The sequence below is a fragment of the Carcharhinus amblyrhynchos genome, chromosome 28 (genome assembly GCF_965287045.1).
Source record: "Carcharhinus amblyrhynchos chromosome 28, sCarAmb.v2.hapA, whole genome shotgun sequence".
Lineage (NCBI taxonomy): Eukaryota > Metazoa > Chordata > Chondrichthyes > Carcharhiniformes > Carcharhinidae > Carcharhinus > Carcharhinus amblyrhynchos.
The window spans coordinates 7,890,412-7,912,185 of record NC_137351.1 but is presented as its reverse complement, the minus strand read 5'-3'; the positions used below and the strand labels follow the sequence as shown (position 1 = coordinate 7,912,185).

Genomic DNA, 21,774 nt, shown 5'->3' with positions numbered 1-21,774 from the left:
ACACAGACCTGGGGAGAATGTGCAAACTCTACACAGTGATTTTTTTTTGTAATTCATTCATGGGACATGGGTATCACTGACTGGCCAGCATTTATTGGCCCAACCCTAATTGCCCGAGGGCAGTCAGTAGTCAACCCGATGATGGTTCTAAATGGTGGAGCAAACTTGATGGACTGAATGGCCTCCTTCTGCTTGTCTGTCTCACGGTATCCCAGCTGTGCGAGCCTGGCAGAGCAGCACTGAGAGAGGTTAATTCCGTATTTAAACCACGTCGTACCCGAGCAGTGTGTGCTCCAGCCGGACCCCGTTGGCTGAGCACGAACAGCACTCACCTTAAAATCAGCACAAAACCACGCAGACAACACGCTGAACTGTTGAAATTCTTAAGTCAAAAAACTTTTACTCGTAATTTTTCAAATAATAAATAATTTACAGTATGTACACGCAGGGTACTCCTGCAAATTTCAACATACAGAAGAAAAGAAAGAATAGAAATTGTTCTGTTTCGCTTTCCCAAAAAACTATTTTTTTCCATGGAAACACCAACTATCATGCCACATATTTCCTCGGCACTGGAACTACAATCTCAACCAGAAACAACGGGAACCGTAAAAATCCTCACAACACAACTGAAATAAAGTGCCATTTCTATAAACCTCTTAAAGGGGCAGCATCGACACACGGATAAGAGAGGGGGAGTGGGGTGAGGGGGACGGGGGGGAAACGATCTCGCGCCTCATCGCGTGGCTGTATCCAGCCTGGGGAAACAGCAGTTTGCAGTGGGATGAAGAATGTGGCGCGCAAATGCCGTCAAGAGTGAAAACTATTCTCTCTCACGAGCGATGCCGATTAGGGTCCCTTTAAACTCTAACGAAAACTTAAAAGCCTGCTTTTGCAAATCCTTTTTTTCTCTCTCTCTCTCTGCCAATGTAACACAACCAAAGCAGATTAACAGGTATCTGCTGCGGGTTAAACTTTAAACATTGATATCTAACGCAATATTACATTAGTCCATATGTACAGTCACAAATGTTCACCATGGATCTCCATATATTATATCAAAGATAAGTTACACCAACCATATACAACACTGTATTTACACTGTTGTAGCAACACCATACCATGCAGCGAGTTCCACACCTACAAAGAGAGGTCACACCAGTAAATACTGCTGTCCAGATAAAGTGCCTTCAAGCCATGGGGGAGGTGGCAATCATTTTAGAATCACAGATAGAATCATCGGCCAGTATTTTGCGATCTCGGGCAAGGCTCGTAAAATCTCGCCCGAGGCCAATGAAGAATTCCGTTCCGAGAGCTTTGTGTTGGTAAAATTCCAGCCTGAGAATCCCTACAAGTGCAGGAGGCCATTCGGCCCCATTCAGTCTGCACCAGCAACAATCCCACCCAGGCCCTAGCCCTGTAACCCCACATATTTACCCTGCTCACCCCCCCCCCCTGACACTATGGGACAATTTAGCATGGCCAATCAAACTAATGCACACGTCTTTGGGCTGTGGGAGGAAACTGGAGGGAACCCACGCAGACACGGGGAGAATGTGCAAACTCCACACAGACAGTAACCCGGGGCCGGAATCGCACCCGGGTCACCGCCGCTGTGAGGCACCGGTGCTAACCACTGTGCCACCGTGCTGTCTTCATTGATTCATTACTGTGTTAAACTGTTGTTTGTGAATCTCTGGGCTCTTCTGCTTTAAGCTTGCCAATGCAGTTTGTGGGTTTGAGGTTTCAGCCCTCGCTGATTTGGCCTTTAAATCGACACTCCCACCAAGCAGATGTTGTTCAAGACCAACTCTCTTGAATTAGAAGTGCCCTTAAGTCACAACAAGAGGCTCTGAGAAATTGGTCTCAGTGTGGGTCCGTGAGGCAGGGGAAAGACCATCGACCAGATTTCCTGCTCCAGATCACCAGCTAAATCGGGAATTAAGGGTTATGGGGAGCGGGCGTGTAAGTGGAACTGATCCACTTCAGATCAGCCACGATCTTACTGAATGGCGGGGCTACATGGCCAACTCCTGCTCCTATTTCTTACGTTCTCATGTTCTTATTAGTCTAGCCTCAGTGCCTGGCAAAGTGCCAGGGCAACTGTTCACGTCCTTCAGAGAAACCCCTACCCACAATAAGCAGCCTTCAGAAGACAAAGCAACAAATGGTGGATGAAGAGAGGGTTGACGGAGGTGATGGGAGAGGCGTCGGCATTCAGTGTCAACCTCAAAAAAAAAGTGCACAGCAAGGAGAGAAATTCATCCTTCTCCAGTGGGAGAAGATGGGTCCTGAAGATGGGTCTGGGGTTGTTGTGAGCTAGGTTTCCTAACACAATTCCTCTTGACAATTTGCCTCCAATGCTGTTCAGTGGCTTCAACCTCTTTCCCCCAAATCACATTCTCGGGGAGGGGGCCCAGGGAGAATTGATGCGCAGTGAACATTTCCTGAGGAACTGTGCGCTTATCACTAGCCGTTAACAAGGTATCATTACCGTGGCAATATTTCTTGCTAGACATTAGATCTTATAAAGTGAGGATGGGGTGAGGGTGAGCTAAAGGCACAGCCTGTTGTAATTCCACACTCCTTTCAATCAAATACTTTTCAAACCATATCCAATTGAGGGGTTAAACAGAAGGGAGGCTACTGGGGGAGGGGAGGCGGGGTGGGGAAGAGGGGGCTAGTGGTCACCACCACAGATCCTGCTTTGGGAGGGAGTAAGTGACTATTACAAGCCAGCAATATGTCCCTCTCTCCTTTCTAACTCTGGGCACATAGAGCCCTGGCCTGTCAGCGAGGTGCTGCTACCATCAGTGTCGGCCTTCCCAACTGCTAGACAACGGCAAACGGTCAAGAGAAACCAAATCCACCTGGAGTGCGAGTCTGACAAACTTGGCACCAGTGCAAGGGATGGACATACCAGGGAGCCATGCAGTGGGCACAGTGTAAGGGAAGTACGAAATGCCACATCGAGGGGGCAGGTACTGGAAGGTAGATTCAAACTACTCGACACTGTAGTTAACCTGGGGGTGGGGATTTGGGGGGACGAGACGCAGAGTTGCACAGCCCTCTATACAATTAGAGCGTGCCTGTTTGGTGGACAGTGGACAGGGCGCTGAAGGCTTGGTTCCGCCCTTCACCTTTGAGATTTGTTAAACCACTGTGCACAGCCCCATAACGGAGCCAACTGCTTTCAACTGAGTGTGTTATAGAATCCCTACCGTGCAGGAAGAGGCCATTTGGCCCATCAATCCTGCACCAACTCTCCGATAGGGCATCTCATCTAGCCCCACCCGCTGCCCTACTCCCTTAACCTCACATATTTACCCCAATCCCCCTACACATCTTGGGACACTCAGGGGCAATTTAGCGCAGCCAATGCACCTAACCTGCACGTCCTTGGCCTCAGCACCTCTGGGCTGGAGGAGTGTTGGGGACCAGTCGGGAAGGGTTGGTTCCCACTTGCTGCCCATGGACACGACCGGAAGCCAGTGTGAAACCTGACTATTGTGATGTCCCTGGATGTCAAGGGCATGTAAACATTCACCAGACTCACAGGGGGCGAATGGCCACTCGCTCAGTGCCTCTACCCTGCCGAGGAGGGGAACGAGACGAGAGAAACCAAACAGCAGTCGGAGCGACTCCCCACTCACGCAGAAAGCAGTTGGATGCCACGCAGTGGGATCCACCAGGGCCTTTCCTAGATGCCGGGAAGGAGAGGATCTACCTTTCGCCCATTCTTTCCTCCGGAGGGATTAGTAACCGGGAGGGGGGGGGTGCCCATTAACGCTAACACCTCGTGCCAGGATCTGAGGTAAAGTGCAAAGGGAAGCTGTGACCTCACACTGGGCTCCCGTTCCTGTTCGGCCCGAAATAAAAGGGGTGGATAAGACGGCAGTGAACGTCAGCAAGGGTCAAGCTTGAAGCTCTCATGTCTAGGGAGGGGGGCGTAACGGAGGACCAGGAGGGAAACAGAAATAGGCGCCACCCAGGCCGCTGAGTTACACCAATGTTGCACGCTGGTGGTAGCTCCACACAGTATTCCGAGTGCTCTACAAACCATCACAAACACGTAACCACGACCATAAACGGGATGTCACCATTTTGATGGCGGATATCCGTCTAACACCAGACAGCGTGAGTGAATTACGAATGAGCACGAACGAGGTACGAGATAGGTAGTTACCGGCGATTCAAACCAAAAAGAAAAGGACAGACCAAAAGCGAGTGTCTGAACAAGTCAGGGAAAGGTGGCTATAGGTGCGTCAGGTAGCAGCACAGCCAGCAGATCAGCAGTAAGTGTCTGATGGCAAGAACCTGGAGGTTGCTTTGCCCAGGGGCAGAGTTCCCCGATGGGATATCAGCTGTCCTCTCATAAATGTGAAACTTCTCCTTGTTCGAGTGCAAGTTCTTGACGTCTTCAAAGGCGTAATAAGCTGCCAGCGTAAAATTCAAGTCCCCGGTGGTCAAGAGGTCAAAAACGCACGATCGGAAGTACAGGTCATCCACGGGCAGCTTCTCCCTGCACCTGGCCGTGGCTGTCTCCCGCGTGAAGGGCTGGTGGGGGACGGCGGCCTGGGATGGAGAGCGGCCACCCTCCGCCTCCGCCAGCTGGGGGAGCCGCCAGTCCATTCGCTCGTTGGTGGGGCAGCCCTTCAAGCACAGCTGGAGCCCCTGATTGTCCTCAAAGGACTTCATGATCACCTCTGGCATCCGCACAGCGAAGGTCAGGTAGCGGCCCACCTGGCGTACCACGATGGTGGTCCCAATGTACTTGGCCTGAATCTCGATGTGCTGCCCCGCAACCCTCTCCGTCACCTTCAGGCTGTTGGCGCCGTGTTTCTCGCCGCCGTTCCTCGAGCCGTCAACAAAGGCTGCTGGGAGGTCGTCCGTCTCCGCTTGGTAGACCTTCTGGTCAACGCAGTTCTGGAAGTTCTTGAAGATGACCGTGAGCTGGAGAGACAACAAGACAAAGATCAACGCCTCATCCAATTTAACACAACAACGCTCCAAAAAGAATACTCAGCTCCCAAATTAACTTCAACATATCTGGACCCACAAAACTGCTGGATTATTGGAAAAACCCAACCGGTTCACCCTTCAGGAAATCTCTGACCAGACTGTCCACCTGTCCTAGATCTCCCAAAAACTGGAGAACTTGCTTACATCAACTAAAATCAGCGGGTAGCACTGAATTCTGGATTAAAAGAGTTGATGTTCTATTATTTGATGTCCCACTCCAGGAGTTGAGCTGTTTTGTTTATCCGTTCATGGGGTGTAGCAAGGCCAATGTTACCATCCTGAAATGCCCCTGAACTGAGTAGTTTACTTTCAGAGGGCAGTGAAGAGTCAGCCACATTGCTGTGGCTCTGGAGTCACATGTCGGCCAGACTAGGCAAGGACGGCAGATTCCCTTCCCTGAAGGACATTAGTGAACCAGATGGGTTTTTGTGACAATGGTTTTCTGGTCACCGGCTTTTAAAAAAAAATCATGATCAATTTAATTAAAATTCCACCAGTACCAATGATGAGTTTCAAACTCATGCCCGCAGGGTTGTAGACCGGCCCTCTAAAGTGTCACCCCAACCACATCACACCAATTCCATCATCTCGCCATCCAGGCTGGTACTGCCACACAGCCCTGACGGAATCCCGCACCAACATGGGTGATGCCCAAGAGCAAAGTGTTAAACTGAATTCTAGTGGATGTTGAAACAATTTTTTGGCATTATTCAAGTATATTAAATTAAAGTAAAATTTTATTTATTAGTCACAAGTCAGCTTACGCTAACACTGCAATGAAGTTAGTGAAAATCCCCTAATCACCACACTCGAGTACACTGAGGGAGGATTTAGCATGGCCAATGCATCTAACCATCACGTCTTTCAGACTGTGAGAGGAAACCAGAGCACCCGGAGGAAACCCACGCAGACACGGGGAGAACATGCAAAACTCCACACAGACAGTGACCCAAAGCCGGAATCGAACCCGGGTCCCTGGCGCTGTGAAGCAGCAGTGCTAATCACTGTGCCACCATTCCCCAGTTGGCTCTGACCAACATTTGGCCATCATTAAAAGGCAAGCTGACCTGTCCTCTATGCCAGCGTTGTGGAAGGGATGAGCACCGCCCTCCCCCCCCCCGCCATCTGTAGTCACTCCACTCAAAAAGGAATTGTTACACAGAGAGATTTCAACAATGTAAGGAGCTGTTTTCTAAGTATTTATCTTAACTTGGGGGCTGAGACATCAGCTAATTGCTGATATATTTCCTGGAGATATACAGGAAGATGCAAACAGCGCTCAACACCAACACTGCTGAGAGTTTGGAAACTAACTTACTTATCTGATTACAGAAGGAAGGTTAATCACGTTTTAAGTGTTTGCATTATTTGGGGATTCGCTGGAGAACATATAAAGAGTGATCGGTGGCTCTGCGTGAGCTGGGGTGCATCACTACCCCCCAGTAATGACATTTTGATTCAGTTAGTTAAGTTTCCTTTTGACGTTTTGTTTTAATTACAGTGCCCCACCCCAGGGCTGTCACCCACTCTCATTTGTGGTCAATTTATTGATCGTTTCGTTTTATTTAAAGCAAAGAGACACCGACTGAAATGGTGGTGTGTTTGAGTTAGGAGGCTTATAATATTTAACCCTGCTTTTACTGAATCTTACACTTATTTGCAATGTTAGTATTGAGATCAGCTTCACTCTCTTCACTGACGTCTCCCAGAACATCTCAGGAACGTACATCACCAGCTCCAGTGACCAACAAGTTATCCTGAATATAATTCTGATGGTCTCCAGTTACAAGTCAGGTTACCCAGGTGCTGAACAGATAGAATCTGATTTTGTGATAAATTGCCTTTTAAAATAAAATTAAACCTCCTCAAAAATTAAAATACTGATACACACATCTTTACGGCATTCGAGATACAACGAAAAGCACTTACAACATTTAGACATTAATCAGGGCTTGAGCGCTAAAATCAAGATCAACACTCCAATTATAACACTGAGGGAATGCCGCACTGCTGGAGGAGTATCTTTCAGATAAGACATTAAACCATTTATTGGGCACAGTGGTTAGTATTGTTGCCTCACAGCGCTGGAGACCAGGGTTCGATTCTCAGCTTGGGTCACTGTCTGTGTGGAGTCTCCCTGTGTCTGTGTGGGTCTCCTCCCAATTGCGTCCCAAAGATGTGCGGATTAGGCACGGTGGCCATGCTAAATTGCCCCTTAGTATCAGGGGGACTAGCTAGGGTAAATCTGTGGGGTTACGGGAATAGAGCCTGGGTGGTTGGTGTAGACTCGATGGGCCGAATGGCCTCCTATTTCACAATTCAGTGAAGTGAACGTAGGGCACTGCACCTCGGTCCAGGAACCAAGCCTTGTTCCTACAGGCAAACCGGTTCCGATTTACAACCACAGTGTTCAGGAACTAATTGCACCGTAGGTCTGAGGACCACGCAGTGATACGGATTCCAAAAAAATCTTGGAAAACGCATCAAAGTATTTTCAAAATTCTTATTCTTACCCAGCTGGAGGGAAAGAAATATTTCAATCTCCGCACCTTTTCCAGGAATGTTAGTAAATATTTATTCTCCTCTATTATTCCAGTTCAGCATTAAACAGGAGTAGAGATGGAAGGATTAGAGGGGACATGCAGAGTAACCGTTTCACCCAGAAGATGGTGGGTGTCTGGAATTCACTAAGTTGGTGATTGAGGCTGAAACACTCAACTCATTTCAAAGGTGCCTGGATTGGCATCTGAAGTGGCATCAGATCTTAGAATCCCTACAGTGCAAAAGGAGGCCATTCAGCCCATCCAAACTGCACCGGCCACAATCCCACCCACGCCCTAACCCCATACCCCCATGTACTTACCCTAGCTGGTTCCCCTGACACTCGGGGGCAATTTAGCATGGCCAATCCACACATCTTTGGACTGTGGGAGGGAACCGGAGCACCCGGAGGAAACCCACGCAGACACGAGGGGGAGAATGTGCAAACTCCACACAGACAGTGACCCGAGCTGGGAACCGAACCTGGGACTCTGATGCTGTGAGCAGCGCTAACACTGTGCCACCAGGTGCTGGAAAGTGTGATTTAAATGAGCGGCTAGTTTCTTTATCCCATTCTTTAGGCTGGGATAGACACAATGGGCTGAATGGCCTCTTTTTACATTGTAACTTTGGCAATTCTAAGCGACTGCAATCTGAACCCAACTGAACACAAAAATGAACCAGATTTTTAATTACTGATTAGATCACTAGGTGGCAGCATTGGCCAACTATTCTTGCCGTGTGTAAGAAAGGTCCCTTTACCAAGACTGACAAGAGCGAAAAGATAAAATTAATGACGCAAAGCTTGGGATTTTAAAAAGCCTGGTGATTGTAATTGGTCAAGAGAGATCAGGAATTACGCTGTTATCCAACCCAGGGAGAGAGAGGTTTTTTAAATTAAGTTTATTTATTAATCACAAGTAAGGCTTACATTAACACTGCAATGAAGTTACTGTGAAAATTCCCTAGTTGCCACACCCTGGCCCCTGTTCGGGTACACCGAGGGAGAATTTAGCACAGCCAATGCACCCTAACCAGCACACCTCTCGGACTGTGGGAGGAAACCAGAGTACTCAGGGGAAACCCACGCAGACACAGGGAGAACGTACAAACTCCACACAGACAGTGACCCAAACCGGGAATCGAACTCACGCCCCTCGCGCTACGAGGCAGCAGTGCTCACCACTGTGCCGCTCAAGACGGTTTCTGCAGAGATTCTGCCCATCCACGCATGTGGTGAAGTTGTGTGGAGAACCACCATTTGACATTTGTACAAAAATTAAGACATGGGATTGACAATTGTAGCCCAAGTTAAGGTAAGAAATCAGAGCAACGAGATCTGATTGGGAAACAGTGATAACGCAGGAGGGCAGGACTGCGTCCACGTCTCCGGAGGAATCAACAGTCCAATGAGAAGGAAGCTTGTAATGAAGGGTAACAGAGAAGTGACATTTGGGTTTAGGTTCAACCAACGGACATTCTCAGTGTTCGAGACGGGGATGACAGTGACACATGTTCACCAGTTTGTTGTATATCTTATTTAACTGACTCATGCAAAGATAAAACTCGTTCTAAATCCACAACAGTTCCACTGTTGAAACTGTGCGTTACGCACAGGGCAGTTAAGTGGCACAGTGGTTAGCACTGCTGCCTCACGGCGCCAGGGATCCGGGTTCAATTCCGACCTCAGGTCACTGTCTGTGTAGATTCTGCACGTTCTCTCCACGTCTGTGTGGGTTTCCTCTGGGTGCTCTGGTTTCCTCCCACGGTCCAAGGATGTGTGGGTTAGGGTGACTGGCCTTGCTAAATTGACCCTAGTGTCGGGGGGTTAGCAGGGTTAAATGCGTTGGTTTCGGGAATCGGGCCTGGGTGGGATTGTGGTCAGTACAGACTCAATGGGCTGAATGGCCTCCTTCTGTACTGTAGGGATTCTATGATACTTCCAGTACTTTAAGTTATCTCAGCAATTAAAGGATTTATAAACATGTGGTCTCAGTCCCTGTTCAGAAACCTTCTGAAAGATGTCAGTTACGTTACTTTTCTATCTCCAATCACAAACTTAAGCAATCAACGATAGTGAACATGGATCAATGAACAGACCAACACGATCAAAAACAGATCAATCAAACCATCGAACACACGAGTTACGGATGGAGAGTGCAGGCTGTATTCACTCAGAATTCAGTTGAAGAGTATGGGAGTGAATTGGACACCCCATCCAAGAGGTAAGGGGGTCTGTGAAGTCAAAGCAACACATGTTACACTGAACTCAGGGTAACCAACTCTCACAGGAGAAAGTAAGGGACACTAATAGCATTAGCGGCTGCTGGAGTGGGAGGTGGAGAAGGCACAGCTAGACTGTGGGAGCAGGGTGGGGGAGGAGGCATGGGTTTGCGTGTGTATAAAAATGAGAGGGGAGCTGTCACTATGCATATATGAGATTTAAAGGCCTGCATTATATGGGAAAGCATCATCATGGATACAGATACTTCAGGACACAAGACAGTGGCCTCAGATACGGAGGGTTGGTCACGCTTGTCACTGGATTCCACTTGATCAGAACCTCAGCCCTGATAAAGCAGGAGAGCAAAGTAAAACTGATACTCGCGCTACAACCTCCCTTCAGGGACAATGATGTCACTTCTCTTTGCTTCATCGTACTTGGAGAAGTGTATAGCGGTAGGCGCAGTGTTACTCTACACACACTGTGCTCACAAGGCCCAGGGCCATTTTGTGGCCCAACCCCCTTGCCCTGCGGCCTTCAGCTGCCTCATTGCTCCATGGAGGCTTTGGGCCTGGTTATGGACGATGGGAATATAAAGTCCCCATTCTCCTTGCTTCATATGGGCCATTTGGCTGATCGGGTCTGCACTGATTCTCTGACAGACCATCTCACCCCAATGTCCATTCCGCCTCCCTATCCCTGTAACTTCATGCATTTAGCATTTAGGCCAATCCGCCTAACCTGCACACCTTTGCATTGTGGGAGGAAACCCACACAAACACAGGGAGAACGTGCAAACTCCACACAGTCGGTGACCCAAGGCTGGAATTGAACCCAGGTCTCTGGTGCTGTGAGGCAGCAGTGCTAACCACTGTACCACTCGTGTGCTCACGCTTTCCGGCGGAAGTCAGTGGAGAGAATGTAAACCAGGTAAATTTTGATTCCTGCCCCATCCTTCCCTCTCTCTCAATCCAGCAGAGAACAGGATAGTCCCTTCCTCGTCTGTATCGGTCGGGGGGGGGTTGGTGTATTCACAAACTGAGCCACCGAACGGGGTGGTGGGGGGCAGGAACTCAGAACGTGAGCTCCAACCAAAAATATCTACCTGTCTCACAGAATTGTCACCTGTCTGGATTCCGGAATCAGAAATCCACCCAGATACCGGAGCAGGGAAATAAATACCACGCCAGGCTGGGCTTCTGGAATTAGCTGCCTATTTAGTAACAGTCAGCAAGCAGAGAAAAGAAAAGCATTCTTATCTATTCAACTACGTTAACAGGTTGTCTACCCCTGGACGAGATGGAGCCTTTCAACAGCGTAACTGCAACGCCGACCATTCTCTGAGCCGTCAGCCTGTGGACAGATCCCATCACACACCCAGCGCGAAAACACAGGCAGGTTCAGCCACCGTGTCCTCAACCTCATCATTTTTTGGATGGAAGTCAAAAATGCAGTGTTCAAGGTGCAGCGGGGTACGAGGACGTGGCACTGCTTCCAAACGTAGCCCGCCTGACACCAGGCAGGACAAGCTGGGACCCGGGGTGGTGGGGTAAGGGGTGGGGTAAGGAGTGGGGGGGGGGGGGTGGTGCCACTCTTTAAAAAAGTGGTGCCAGCTGCCACTGTACAAATCTGCCAAAGCAGCCGATATTTTATAATGGGCTTGAACGGAACTCTTCCAGCCACTTGTTCCATTTAGGATGCTGTGTTGGTGATAGGAGACTTGCATTTATATAGCACCCTTCATCCTGAAGCCTCTCATCACCGCTGTGAGGAATGGGGAGCCAATCAGCAAGGGTCTGCCTCCCTGCCTGTTGTAGCTGGGTAAACAGGAACAGGTCCACTGCTGCCTCTGGCCACTTACCCCCTGCAACAATCCAAACGGAATGACTCACGGGAAGTACCAGGGGCAGGAGGCACAAACTGGCGAGCTGTCACCCAGCGCAGGCCAGAGATTTCAAAAGCAGATGAAATGAAAATAATTCTACTCTTCAGTTTAGCGGCATACAGACAGTAACACGCTGACAGTCCACCTCACACCAATGCACACAAGCAACCCCGCATGCACACACTGACATTTGTGTTTGCACATCTACACACGGACATTCATTCACGTTCGCACACCGATATACAGGCCCACCCTCTCTCTCACACCCACGTTCACACCCACCCTCTCGCACGCCCACATTCACGCCCACCCACTCACACACTAACACTGCCTGTGAAGGGGAGGAAGGATGTCGGTCTGTTGAGTTTGAGGCTCATTAGTTTGCGCTCCAGTTCAGTGGGCTCTGGCTGACCAGTCCAATGTGTGATCTACAGACTCTGCCGTGTGCAGGGCTGCTGCTGTTTGACTGGTTGATTGAATGGGCCAGTGCTGGACTCTGCGCCTCCTCGGCACTTCCTGACAATAAGCGGGATTCCCTCCACAATCTGCCACCAGGCAGCAGGATCTTCTGGTCCTGCCCGTTGGGGTTTCCCGTCGAACGCTCTCCTCGCTGCCGGGAAACCCGCAACGGGACTACGCCATCAGCAGGACTGGAAGATCCTGCTGGCTTCAACAGGTGAGAGATTCTGAAGCAGTTTTTTTTTCACAAGTCTGGTGCCAGGCGTACGAAGCACACACCCTGCCCAGTAGCACTGGTTTTTCTCATTTCGATGCTGACCAAGTTGGCACATTGACAAAAGCTCGTCAACTCACACCAACATCAACGCCACAATGCCATCGAGGAATAGGGACGATCGGAAAAGATCAGAGCGTGCATGAATTGGAATACTGAGATAACCGGAGAGCAAGTCAACAGACAAAAACAGGAAGTGCTGGAAAACCTCAGCCGGTCTGACAGCATCTGTGGAGAGAGGATAGAGCCAACGTTTCAAGTCGGGATGACCTTTCGCCCTGACTTGACAGAGGGCATTTGAGAGTCAACCACATTGCTGTGGCTCTGGAGTCACACATAGGCCAGGCCAGGTTAGGACGGCAGATTTCCATCCCTAAAGGACATCAGTGAACCAGATGGGTTTTTCCAACAATCGACACTGGTTTCATGATCATCGATAGATTCTTAATTCCCAGGTATTTTTTTTATTCAAATTCCACTATCTGCCGTGGTGGGATTGGAACCCGGAGTCCCTGGAACAGTTTCTGGATTAATAGTCTAGCGAAAGTACCACTAGACCATCATCTCCCCATAACTGAACCCAGGTTCAATTCAGGGCTTGGGTCACTGTCTGTGAGGAATTTTTACCCTCTCCCCATGTCTGGGTGGGTTTCCTCCGGGGGCTCCAGTTTCCTCCCACAGTTCAAAGATGTTCGTTATTCATGCGCGATGCTTTGATTTAAGGAGAAAAGGTTCCACTCATTCCCCTCATCTTAAATTCAATTCAATTCCTAAACACCTTTCATCAACTGTTGAGAATGAATTAAGCTGAGGAGTGATGTTAATATCCAGGAAACTCTTGTGACTATCTCGGGGGATTATTTGCAGTTTTAAATCCACTTCCCCTCACAGCATTACAGAACACCGCAGGCCAAACAAAACCACCTCACTGCTTGCAAGTGTGTGGCAGCAAACTGAGTGATGGATCCCCAGTCACTTGGTCCAAAAGGTGTTGGCGGATTTGCCAAGGCAGCAAGCGGCATCTCTCGCACCCAACACACGCCTCGAGAGTCAAGCGGGGATCCCACCCAGCCAAGCAAGCAACACCGCACTCTCTAAATCAAATACTTTGCATCACACTGCTAAGGTTTAACGCAAAATGGACCTCCACACAAGCCCCTCAAATGGGTGGTGGGGGCAGGAACTCGGAAAGTGAGTTCCAACCAAAAATATCTATCTGTCTCGCACTTTCTTCCCCCAAAGCTGCTGACACACTGAGCTCTGCAGCTCCAGGGGTGTTGCTAAACTGCCTGTATAAGATAACATATAAGATAATGAAGGGGGTGGATAGGGTAGAGGCAGAGAGACTCTTCCCGCTCAGAAAGGACAGTAGGACTAGGGGGCACAGCCTCAAGATAAAGGGGGGGGGCGGTTTAGAACGGAGTTGAGGAGGAACTTCTTCACTCAAAGGGTGGTGAATCTCTGGAATTCTCTGCCCGTTGAAGTGGTGGAGGCTACCTCGCTAAATATATTTAAGTCACGGGTAGATAGGTTTTTGATAGACAAGGGAATTTAAGGGTTATGGGGAGAAAGTGGGAAAGTGGAACTGATCCACTTCAGATCAACCAAGATCTTATTGAATGGTGGGGCAGGCTCGAAGGGCTGGATGGCCTACTCCTGCTCCTAACTGATTATCATTCACGTGTCAATACTCAGCTGAGCCGTGACAGAATATTCGACTGTGGGAGGTATCATACCCACATTTCAACCCCAAGGGCAGCACAGTGGTTAGCACTGCTGCCAGGGACCCAGGTTCAGTTCCAGACCCGGGTGACTGTGTGGAGTCTGCACCTTCTCCCCGTGTCTGCGTGGGTTTCATCCGGTTTCCTCCCACACTCCAAAAGATACGCAGGTTGGGCGAATTGGCCAGGCTAAATTGCCCCTTAGTGTCAGGCGGAATAGTGGGGTAAATACATGGGGTTACGGGGATAGGGTGGGAATGTTGTCGGTGCAGACTTGATGGGCAGAATGGCCGTCTTCCGCACTGTAGGGATTCTATGAAATTTTGGGAATGAAGGGATTTGGTGGACTTTGGAAAAGTGGACTTATGATACAAGATCAGCCATGATAAAAACTAGAAGAAGGAGGAGGCCACTCAGTCCTTTAAGCCTGCTCCGATATTCATCTTGATTATGGCTGATCATCGAGTTCAACATCCCGATCCCCTCTCCCCTCACCAGATCTCATAGGTCTTGATGAATGATTGATCAGAAGGGCCCAATGGTCTATTCCTGCTCCTATGTCTTATGGGAGGCGCTATATAAATACAAGTGTCCGCTCTTCTTTCTTTCACATCCCACGTCTATTCCAGGAGTCTTTTCCAGCAGGGTTCAAGGAGTGGACAGTCTGGACTTGATCTTTCCCCTGCCCTCACCCACAAGAGCCGGGCAGTGTTTCAAACACTTGCTTCTCACCAGACAGTGTGGCAGAGGGTAAATCAAACCTTTACCGCACACTGGCTGGGCTCGCCACTGCTGTACGAAGCACACACCCACTCTGTGGATCACTTGGAAAGGTTCTGCTCTCGCATTCCGCTCACAATGAAAGTCAGTTGTGGTGTTAATAAACTATCTGGAGGCAACAGGTTAAGATCACTCGGACTTAGCGACCTTCTCCCATCTTGGTAAGATTGCTATGCTGGTGTGTGTCGCCAAACACTGCTGTAAATATAACTTAAAGGTTTAAAGTTAATTTACGAGTGTCACAAAAAGGCTCACATTAACACTGCAATGAAGTTACTGTGAAAATCCCCTAGTCGCCACATTCCGGCACCTGTTCGGGTACGCTGAGGGAGAATTTAGCATGGCCAATGCACCCTAACCAGCACGTCTTTCCTATGGGAGGAAACCGGAGCACCCGGATGAAACCCACGCAGACACGGGGAGAATATGCAGACTCCCACCCAGGCCAGGAGTCGAACCCGGGCAGTGGGAAATGTAGACAGTGTGAACGGACGGGTGACTAGTTTGAGTGATGAACTGGGCTTCGGTCACAACCGTTTTGAGTCTTGGACAGACCCATGCAGATACGGGGAGACTGTGCAGACTCTGCACAGGCAGTGACCTAAGCTGGCTCCCTGGCGCTGTGAGGCAGCCGTGTTAACCACTGTGCCACCGCGCTGCCCCATTTAACCTCGCCAATACAAGTACGAACTGTTCATTTATTAAAGAACACAAGTGGACTGTATTCTGTCCTGTACACGGTTTATCGTTACACATCGCTCATCGTTCTCACCTTACTCGTGGCGGTCGCGCTCGATCGCTGAACAACAGCGACGTTGGTAACTTGGACAAACAGGTAGTCATTGTCGATGAGCGGCCAGGCGCCACGGACCTTGCAGGTCTGGAAGTCGTCGGTGAACGTGCGGAGATGGGGGTCCCCGAACAGGCCGCAGTGCGTGTAGTTCGGCTGCGGCGTCTTCTGCTGCAGGCTCTTCTCGTAGTCGCACGTCTCGGGCGCGTCCGAGTGCACCATGAAGTCCAGGGAGGTGGGCTGCGTGCGGGGCGGCGGGTGCGTGGGACCCACCCTGGAGCAGTTGTGCTGGCTCATGAGGTCCTCGATGCCGTGGACGGCGGAGTGATAGGCCAGGTCCCCCCGGCAGGCGCGCGCCGTCTTCCGGGTGCACTGGGAATAGGCCCGCAACGCGATGCAAAACTCCACCGATTCTTCAGCATCCACGTGTAGTCCGGAGGTGGCGGACAGGTACTCGGAATTACACTTCAGGATCCGGCACTGACAGCTGACTGCGGAGAAAACAGGGACAAACACGGTTAACACTTACATCCCGATTTCCCCATCCCTCCTCTCCAGGCGTCCCTCTCCCTCCGTGGGGCAGGTCATTTGGATTTGCTATTTAACCATGAGGGCAGCACAGTTCAGCAGAAATCCCAGCAGGAATAACCGGGATAGGATTGCTGCTGGGAAACTCCATTCCTTTTTCTTCCTGCCTCCAGGTATTATTTTCTTTATTCTTCCACAGGACTTGGGCATCATGGGCAAGGCCAGCATCTGTTGCCTATCCCTAAGTGCCCTCAGGCTGAGCAGTTTACTAGGTCATTTCAGAGGGTGGTTAAGTGTCAATGACATTGTTATGGGTCTGGTGGAGTTCATGTATGTGGAGATGCCAGTGTTGGACTGGGGTAACCGGAGTTACATGTAGCCAGACAGGGTAAGGAAGGCAGATTTCCAACCCTTAAGCGCATGGTTGAACCAGATGGGTTTTTACAATGATGGCTGTCACAGTTATCAGAGACCAGATTAAAGTTTATTCATTAGCATCACAAGTAGGCTGACAGTAACACTGCAATGAAGTTACCGTGAAAATTCCCTAGTCATCACACTCCAGCTGGCGCCTGTTTGGATACACCGAGGGAGAATTTAGCATACGCAATGCACCTAACCAGCACGCCTTTCGGACTGTGGAAAGAAACCGGAACACCCAGAGGAAACCCACGCAGACACTGGGAGAATGTGCAAACTCCACACCGTCACCCAAGCTGGGAACTGAACCCGGGTCCCTCGCGCTGTGAGGCAGCAGTGCTAACCACCGTGCCACCCTTTATAACTGAATTCAAATTCCACCAGCTGCCACTGCGGGGTGAACCCATTTGACTCATAATCCATTACGAATCCAGTGACTAGTCCACTGTCACCCCAGTTAATGAGGCCAATTGTGGCACCCTAATGTCACCAGGAGTTCTCCTGGAATTCAGCCTAAGAACATGTCAGCTCTATATAAAGGTGGATGCTGGAATCTGAAACAAAAACAGAAAATGCTAGAAAATCTCAGCAGGTCAGACAGCTTCTGTTTAGAGACCCAAATGTCGGCTCTATTCTCTCTCCACAGATGCTGTCAGACCTGCTGAGGTTTTCCAGCAATTTATAAACGTGTCACCTCTCTCTAGCTTAACATCGCCAACAGTTACCCGTTAAGCACTGGCTTAATGTTCACAGCCATTGTGATACTGAGATAGCAAAGAAACGTCCACTCATGGCTCTGTGGAGACTTTGCTGCGATTAGTACTCGACCCCTGAGCTATCTGTCTCAGTAAGAAGTCTCACAATGCCAGGTTAAAGTCCAACAGGTTAATTTGGTAGCAAAAGCCACTAGCTTTCGGAGCGCTTGCTGCCCCTTTGTCTGCTGCCCCAAATAAACCTGTTGGACTTTAACCTGATGTTGCGAGACTTCTTACTGTGTTTACCCCAGTCCAACGCCGGCATCTCCACATCCAACTCTCCATCTCAACCAGACACAAATGAGGCTCTTCCCAGTGGCAGGGGTGAGACTGAGAGGAAGAGACAGGAATAAGAGGCTTCATGTATCCCCCGATCTCTGGGCATAATTTGGGTAACATTGAGTGTGGAGATTATGGGGGGCGGGGGATATGCTGGAGTGGGGGGAGGTGGAGCAATTAATACATGTTATTTCAATACAGCACAACATAACATAGGCCACCTTCACACTATTGCCACTTGGAGGTGTTGAGACACAGCAGTCGAGTGTCTGGAGACAGCATTTTGTCTGCACGATGCTACAAGGCATTGCAAATGCAGATCTGTTACAGACAGTGGCTGAGATCTGAAGGAATGAATAAAGAATATTGCACAGTGGACAGACCCGATTCCTACGGCCAAAGCAAGTCACTGAACAAGAGTCTTAGTTATATTGGCTGCAGAACCCAGTAACATCATGAAGGAAAGCCACGGCAAAAAATATCCAAGCACAGTAAAATCTGTATTTTCCAGCATGTTTGGAATGGGTCGTGCTGGTTAAAGGAGCGTTCCATTTACTGATGGAATACAGCGCTATAGTTGTAGCATAAACCAATCTGCAAGTACTTAAGAAGTAAATAACAGTATTATTTATTATTTTTACCCCTAATCTTTACCAGTACATTAAAACATATACTAAAGTATAAAATAATACAGCATGTAGATACGGCCCCCAGATAACATAACCCAGTCCATCACGCAAACCAGCCTCTCATCCACTGACTCTGTCTACACTTCCTGCTGCCTCGGAAAAGCAGCCAACATTTGTTGCCCGCCCCTGACATACTGTCTTTTGCCTTCTTCCGTCGGGAAAAAGAGTAACTAACTCAAGAACAGCTTCTTTGCTGCCATCAGACTTTGGACTTACCTCATATGAAATTGATCTTTCTCTACACCCAAGCTATGACTGTAACAACACATTCTACACTCTTTTCTTTCCTTCTCCCCTATGTACTCTATGAACGGTATGCTTTGTCTGTACAGCGCGTAAGAAACAATAATTTTCGCTGTATTCCAATACATGTGATAATAATAAAGCGAAATAACTTTGTAATTTCCTCTGGTTGGTGAAGTGACGGTTCACATTAGGGAATTGGCAGAGAATTCTGGTTGAGTGTGTGCCGAATAAACACAACGTTTCCTGTGCCTGATATCTTGCCAGACTAGGGTTTTGGGAGAACTCTCGGCTCCGTTTTTTTAAATTCTTTCATGGGATGCGGGCATTTATTGTCCTTGAGGAGGCACTTTTAAGAATCAACCAAATTGCTCTGGTCACATGTAGGTAGGAGGGCAGGAGAATTCCTCCCCTAAAATAGTGATCCAAATGGGTTTTTATGACAATTGGCAATGGTTTCATAGTCAGTGTTTAGACTTTTAATTTCAGATTTTTATCCAATTCAAATTTCACCATCTGCTGTGGGTGGGATTTGAATCTGGGTCCCCAGAGCATAATCCTGGGTTTCTGGAATACCAGTCCAATGACAATACCACTATGCCATTGCCTCCCCCATTTCACAGAATCATAAAATCCCTACAGTGCAGAAGGAGGCCATTCGACCCATCGAGCCCGCACCAACAACAATCCTACCCAGGCCCTACCCCTTTAACTCCATACATTTACCCTTGCTAATCCCCATGGACACTCAGGGGCAATTTAGCATGACCAATCAACCTAACCTGCACAGCTTTGGAGTGTGGGAGGAAACCGGAGCACCCAGGGGGTGGGGAGGTGACCCATTCAGACACGGGGTGAACATACAAACGCCACACAGACTGCAACGCGAGGCCGGGTCCCTGGTGCTGTGAGGCACAGTAAGAAGTCTCACAACATCAGGTTAAAGTCCAACAAGTTTATTTGGCAGCACTAGCTTTCGAAGCGTCAAGCTCCCGCTGTGAGGCAGCGGTGCTAACCGCTCTGCTGCCCATAATTTAAAATGTTACAAATTGTTTCCTAAATTCAAGGCCACCATGAACCGTTTTCCCAGCTTTAGCGGTCCTCCACTCTCTCTTTTCGTCTCATCTTTACAGACACCATATTTCTGTCCTACATGTGCTTCCTCCTCCGAGCTAAAACCTCCCAAATTAAACTTAACGTTCTTCATTCTGCAAAGCATTTTCTCAGAAGAAGCCTCCAAACTGCAGGATGCCTTATGCCCCCCCTCTGAGCTCTCTCTCACTCCTCCTTTTCAATCCTTCTAAAGGTTGTTCAAGCCACAGTCTCATCGTCACTCCCACCATCACTTCTGCATTTCCCTAACATTCTCTTAAAAAAAAACAAGTGAAGGGTTTTGGCTGAGTGAAAATAAGGAAAAACTGGTTCCGTTGTCGGGAGGTTAGTTTGCACAACAAAGGATGGAAGGTCAGAAAAATTAAAAGGTGTAGGCAACGAGTTATTATGGCCTGGAGCACACAATCTGAGGTGGAGGTAAAGTTAGAAGTTTATTTATTAGTGTCACAAGTATTATAGAATCCGTACAGTGCAGAAGGAGGCCATTTGGCCCATCAAGTCTGTGCCAACCACAATCCCATACAGGCTCTATTCCTGTAACCCCACGTATTTAGCTTGCTAATCCACCTGACACTAGGGTCAATTTAGCATGGCCAATCAACCTAACCCACATATCTTAGTCATAAGTGGACTTGCGTTAACACTGCAACTGTGCAAATCCCCTAGTCATCACACTGTGTTCGGTTACACTGCCGGAGAATTTAGTACGTCCAATGCAAATAACCAGCACATCTTTCGGACTGTGGGAGGGAACCGGAGCACCCGGAGGAAACGTACGCAGGCACGGAATTCCACACAGATAGTGACCAGGTCGGGATCGAACCCAGGTCCCTGGCGCTGAGAGGCAACAGTGCTAACCATCGTGTGGTAGGTTCAGTGGCAATGTGGGAAGGGGAATTGGTTATATAGCTGGCAGGGCTATGGGGGAAGAAAATGAGTGGGGGAATGGAACTGACTGCATAGCCCTTTCACAGCACCAGCACGGGGACACTGGGCTGAAAAGCCTCGCTCTGTGCTGCATCGCTCTTACAATTCTCTCCTGGTCTCTCCAACCCTGGGGACGGCCTGCACTATGGGTCCTGACCCTTCCACTTAGCTTTCAAAATGAGGGACTACGTCTCAAATAAGTGGATAGCTGGCAGTGATTAGAACACGACAATCTAATTCCAGGGATTCAAGGCAACACCACAAATCACAGAGCAAGGCGGGTGCACCTTATAACTGTCATCTGAATCCGGAGATGGGAGTTCTGAGTTGGTATGCGCACGGCATGATGAACGGCTGGGAAGTGATTAAAGTAGGTTTATCGAGAACTGATCTCTCGCTGACGACCTGTACTGTGGTATATAATAGATTTATGTCAACAATTTGAAAAAGCTCTACAAGGTTTTGTACGAAAGCAAATTGTATTCTTCGGCAATAAAGGTCTTTCTGTGCCCTTAGCAGTCCTCCTAATAAGCCATTCATATGGAGCTCCCCTACTGCCCAGTGAGGTACTAAGCTACACAGAACACAGAGGTCCCAGGGTTAATCCCTGCTTTCAAAGTGACTGCAGCTGAGATGCTGAAATTGCCTTCAACCAGCCCCCAGGGCGAGGAGAATAATCAACCAACAAATCCCACTACTGCTCAGTGTCCTACGGCCGTTGGCAAATGCTTAAGTGTGAATCTCGGCAGACAATGCTGCTATGAGGCCAGCCCTCGGCTGAAAAGACCAAGTATCAGGGAGGCACCTACGCTATTGGAACCTGGCATATTTTGGGCACAAGTTGCCATTTGAAAAACCAGCCCTTGTTTTGCAGCTTCAAGGCCCAGGGCAACCTGACATTAATAAGGTGGAAGTTTGAACAGATCGCTAGATTTTACACTCCACCTCAATCACAAGTAGACGCTGCTCTGTTAGAGAATGATGTTATAGATTTAGAGAGAGAGCCAGCATTGTGCCACTCACGTCAGGCAATGGAACAGCAGAGGGGAAAGAGATCAGATTTTGGATGGGCACCGAGATGTCCAGGAAGCTGTTCCATAGTGGGTTAGTTGGAATGAACATGC

At 49.0% G+C, this 21,774-nt stretch overlaps 1 protein-coding gene across 2 annotated transcripts in view; it reads right to left on the bottom strand.

Moving 5' to 3' along the window:
- Positions 1–3,774: 3,774 nt before the first annotated feature.
- Positions 3,775–21,774, bottom strand: part of rgma (repulsive guidance molecule BMP co-receptor a) — a 173,987-nt gene continuing 155,987 nt past the window's right edge. For both annotated transcript variants that reach the window (XM_080214244.1, XM_080214243.1), the window contains exons 3-4: positions 15,679–16,187; positions 3,775–4,953 (exon numbers count right to left, since the gene is read on the bottom strand). In XM_080214244.1, coding sequence (XP_080070370.1) covers positions 4,255–4,953; positions 15,679–16,187 — 1,208 coding nt within the window. In that variant the 3' untranslated portion in view covers positions 3,775–4,254. The remainder of the gene's footprint in view (positions 4,954–15,678; positions 16,188–21,774) is intronic.